Source organism: Sinocyclocheilus rhinocerous, unplaced genomic scaffold, assembly GCF_001515625.1.
Source record: "Sinocyclocheilus rhinocerous isolate Xijiao unplaced genomic scaffold, SAMN03320098_v1.1 scaffold189, whole genome shotgun sequence".
In the NCBI taxonomy this organism is placed as follows: Eukaryota; Metazoa; Chordata; class Actinopteri; order Cypriniformes; family Cyprinidae; genus Sinocyclocheilus; species Sinocyclocheilus rhinocerous.
In genome coordinates this window covers 239179-244097 of record NW_015667354.1, presented here as the reverse complement: position 1 = coordinate 244097, position 4919 = coordinate 239179, and the positions used below count along the sequence as shown (strand labels likewise).

At 36.2% G+C, this 4919-nt stretch overlaps 1 protein-coding gene across 1 annotated transcript in view; it reads left to right on the top strand.

The window, feature by feature from the left end:
* Positions 1-4515, top strand: part of LOC107733876 (phosphatidylinositol N-acetylglucosaminyltransferase subunit Q-like) — an 8338-nt gene extending 3823 nt beyond the window's left edge. Inside the window, exons 6-11 of the mRNA XM_016545709.1 lie at positions 479-632; positions 1499-1610; positions 1689-1769; positions 3249-3363; positions 3583-3644; positions 3871-4515. Coding sequence (XP_016401195.1) covers positions 479-632; positions 1499-1610; positions 1689-1769; positions 3249-3363; positions 3583-3644; positions 3871-4023 — 677 coding nt within the window. The 3' untranslated portion in view covers positions 4024-4515. The remainder of the gene's footprint in view (positions 1-478; positions 633-1498; positions 1611-1688; positions 1770-3248; positions 3364-3582; positions 3645-3870) is intronic.
* The last annotated feature ends 404 nt before the right edge of the window (positions 4516-4919 follow it).

Sequence of the window (4919 nt, the reverse complement as noted above, 5' to 3'; positions counted from 1 at the left end):
CTCGGTTGAATGTCCACTTCTGAAACCAGACTGCTCGCTGTCGAGGAGGTTGTTCTGTGTGAGAAAGGCAGAGACTTGGTTGAAACAACTCGTTTAAGTGTTTTTGCAATGAAAGGTATAAGGGAAACCGGTCTGTAGTTCTCTAAAAGAGATGGGTTAAGGGTGGGTTTTTAAAGTAGTGGGGTTATACAAGCCTGTCTAAATGTTGAGGCAAAAACACCAGTGTGAAGGGATGTGTTAATGATGTGAGTGAGTGCAGGTACAACTGCAGGAGAAATGGCTTGAAGGAGATGAGATTGAATAGGATCAAGCGGACAAGTAGTAGGATGATTAGAAAGGGTGAGTTTGGAGACTTCTGCCTCAGAGAGTGAAGAGAAGGATGTGAATGAGTGCATGTTTGCTGGTAAGATGTGCTTAATGCTTAGTGTTCCATGCTTAATGAATGAATCACATCTGTGTTTTGTGATTGCGTCCGCAGGTTACATCCACCTGATGTCTCCTTTCATTGAGAGGATCCTGTGGTATGTCGGACTCTCAGCCTGCTTGGGATTGACCTTTGCTCTTTCCATATTGTCCGACATTGTGGCCCTCCTCACTTTCCACATCTACTGTTTTTATGTGTATGGGGCAAGGTGAGGTTTGGTTTTGTTGTAACTTACTGTCATGTTTGTGCACTTCCAGTAGAGGGCAGTGTCAACCTTTATATTTGCGCCTCTTAAAGGGATAGTTCACCCAGAAAGAAATATTCTGTACTCATTCACTTTACTTTATGTTAGCGCTAGCCGGTATGACCAAAAATTCATTAAATTAAACAATTTATATAAATTTATATTTATATGATATACATAAAATCAACATGCATCTACACTAAAGAGCGGCTATGCGGTTGTTTTGGAACTTTCACGCTCAGTAACACATACAGCTATTCCCTCACCACAGTGCAACTGTGAAAAGGGACCCCTTTCAAACAGTGTCGCGTTCCGAACGTTGTTTAAGCGACATACACCGGTATTGCGGTATTTTAAAAATTCATATCATAACAAAAATAAACACCGGTATTCGGTATGAACCGGTATACCGCCCAGCACTACTTTGTCATTCCAAACCTGTATGACTTTCTGTTTTTACAAAATGTCCAATGTCCAGGCTGCTGTTTAACATATTATACAAGTGGAAAGGAACCATGGGCCACCAAGGTCACCATTCCCTTTCATTGTATGAAATAAAAGTGAATTTTATGTTCCATTCTAGAAAGAACGTTACACAGGTTGGGAAAGACATGAGAGAATATAAACCATGACAGAATTTTAGGTGTACTATCTCTTTAAGGTTCTATCTCAGATCTTTCTGGGCAGTTACTTGTCATTAATATTTACAGTCTTGCATCTTTTATTTACATATTAACCTTGACACAAAATTCCAGGGCTTTTAATCTTTTCTGAGAACTGCTGTACAGTTTCTTTGTTTGTGAAGTGTACTTTCCTATCTCTGCTGTCAGACTCTACTGTCTGAAGATCTATGGTCTCTCCTCCCTGTGGCGGCTCTTCAGGGGAAAGAAATGGAATGTATTGAGGCAGAGGGTTGACTCGTGCTCATACGACCTGGACCAGGTACATTTCCTGCACAACTGCCAGCTATTTAGCACATCCCCACAGAACACATCTGACACTGCTCCGTTTCCTTTGCAGTTGTTCATTGGCACTTTGCTCTTTACGATTCTGCTGTTCCTGCTTCCCACCACTGCCCTGTATTACCTCGTCTTTACCCTGGTGAGTCTATTTTCACACTTTTTCCGTCTCACATTTTTTAAAATGTTACATCAGTCCAGAAGTCAGCTGCATTTCTTCGTCTCTATATGTGACCCTGGACCACAAAACCAGTCATAAGGGTCCATTTAAAATTGGAAAGCTGAGTAAAAGAATAAGAATAAATAAGCTTTCCATTGATGTATGGTTTGTTAGGATAGGACGATATTTGGCCGAGATATAACTATTTGAAAATCTGGAATCAGAGGGTTCAAAAAATCTAAATATTTAGAAAATCGCCTTTAAAGTTGTCCAAAGCAATGCATATTACTAATCAAAAATTACGTTTTTATTATCTGGAATCTGAGGGTGCAAAAAAATCTAAATATTGAGAAAATCGCCTTTAAAGTTCTTAGCAATGCATATTACTACTCAAAAATTTAGTTTTGATATATTTACAGTAGGAAATTTACAAAATATCTTCATGGAACATGATCTTTACTTAATTAATTAATGATTTTTGGCATAAAAGAAAAAACAATAATTTTGACCCATACGATGTATTGTTGGCTATTGCTACAAATATACCCCAGCGACTTAAGACTGGTTTTGTGGTCCAGGGTCACATATTATGATTGTTTTTTATTTATTTTTGGGGGGCATTATGAATTTGGTCATTATGAAATTATTAAATCATTATATGGTAATTATCACATTTTGTTTTTATTGCTTGCAATGGCCTATATACAGGTGCATCTCAATAAATTAGAATGTCGTGGAAAAGTTCATTTATTTCAGTAATTCAACTCAAATTGTGAAACTTGTGTATTAAATAAATTCAATGCACACAGACTGAAGTAGTTTAAGTCTTTGGTGGTCTTATGGAGTATTCTAATTTGTTGAGATAGTGAGTTGGTGGGTTTTTGTTAAATGTGAGCCAAAATCATCACAATTAAAAGAACCAAAGACTTAAACTACTTCAGTCTGTGTGCATTGAATGTATTTAATACACGAGTTTCACAATTTGAGTTGAATTACTGAAATAAATGAACTTTTCCACGACATTCTAATTTATTGAGATGCACCTGTAGTACTGTTCAAAGGTTTGGGGTCTGTGTTTTTTTTATTTTATTTATTTTTTATTATTGTTAAGTATATAAAAGTATTTTATACTTACCACCACTGCATTTATTGGATCAAAAATGCAATAAAAACTGGAATATTGCAAAATATTATTACAATTTAAAATAACTGTTTTCTAATGTAATATATTTTAACATGTAATATATTCATGTGATGGCAAAGCTGAATTTTCAGCAGTCATTACAGTGTCACATGATCCTTTAGAAATCGTTCTGATATGCTGATTTTCAAGAAGCGTTTCTTATTAATGTTGAAAAGAGTTGTGCTGCTTAATACTATTAAGTATTTATAGATTCATAAAAATCATAAATATAGAATTTATATATTGATAACACAAGTATCTTGTTTCTGTGTTTCTAGCTGCGGCTGGTGGTGGTGCTGTTTCAGGGAGTGATTCATCTTAGTGTGGACTTCATCAACTCCTTCCCCCTGTTTGCCATCGGCCTACGTATCTGCAGACCATACAGACTGGCAGGTGAGCCATACTGTATCACATTGAAGAAATCAATAAAAAAAAAAAGTCATACATTTTGTAACTTTCTCTTCTTACGTAACACTTGATGATAGAGATGAAACTATGAATGTACTTCTAGGCCATGTACTGCAGTCATATACTGACCTTCTGTGAAAACCGCTTGCTTAATTATGTGTTTATACGACTGATAAGTACTTTATGAATCTCTTTGTATTCCAGAGGGCGTTAAATTCAAGGTGCTTTGTCAGGAGCCAGGAACTCCTCTTCACCTGATGATGGAGGTAGGTTGATTGTTGCTAAAACAGCTTGTCGTCCCATAGTTTATTTATGCTTGGGATTCATTTGTAGTTTGGGTTTAACCTGTTGATTTTGTGGGATGGATATGAGGGTTATTGAATAGCTTTGTTTGTCTCACTGTGCAGTGCAAACACTGGACATCCTTTACTTGTCTCTGTACCAGATTAGCAAACATGAATGAAAAATGTATTTTCTTTTCTCCACCTTCAGATCAACCCACTGAAATGTAGCTCTGTACTGCAGTGTTACCGGATGCCCACTTATAGCTGTTCCCCTAAGGATTCCTGGGCCGCATTGTGCAAGAAGCTGTTTGTAGGAGAACTCATTTACCCCTGGAAGCAGAAGACTGCCAAGACCGACTAACTCTGGGACCTGCAGCCAGACACATGGAGAACACACTGGGAGAAAGTTGCTCTATTGGTCAGACTCCAGTGACGCTCAAAATAGTCTTACTTAGGTTTTTAACAGAAGTAGATATTCCTTCACTGTAGATTTAAATCATGACTTTTCCTTTTCCAAACACTGATCAGAAGCTTTGATTGAAACTGTGATGTTTTTTTGTATTTATTTTAAAACTTCTACTTTTTATAACACTGAAGATGTACCATTTAAAAAAAGAGTATTACTTATATTATAACTTTGATATTTAAAACTTTTTGCTCATTCACAACCATAATTGAATGAAGATCATTTGAACTGGAAGTGACACTGTTGACATCTCAGTTTTTTTGCTGTCTCTCACGATGGGTAGATAGAAAGGGAATGACTGGTAAAAGTGAGCTATAAAATGTTAGACATTTGTGACCCTGGACCACAAAACCAGTCTTAAGTGTCACTTTTTCGAAATTGAGATGTATACACAGTCTGAAAGCTGAATAAATACGCTTTCCATTGATGTATGGTTTGTTAGGATAGGACAATATTTGGCTGAGATACAACTATTTGAAAATCTGGAATCTGAGGGTGCAAAAAAATCTAATATTGAGAAAATCATCTTTAAAGTTGTTCAAATGAAGTTCTTAGCAATGCATATTACTAATCAAAAATTAAGTTTTGATACATTTACGGTAGGATCAAAAATGAAGTTTTGATATATTTAGAGTAGAAAATTTACAAAATATCTTCATGGAACATGATCTTTACTTAATATCCTAGTGATTTTTGGCATAAATGAAAAATGGATAATTTTGGCCCACACAATGTATTTTTGGCTATTGCTACAAATATACCCCAGCGACTTAAGACTGGTTTTGTGATCC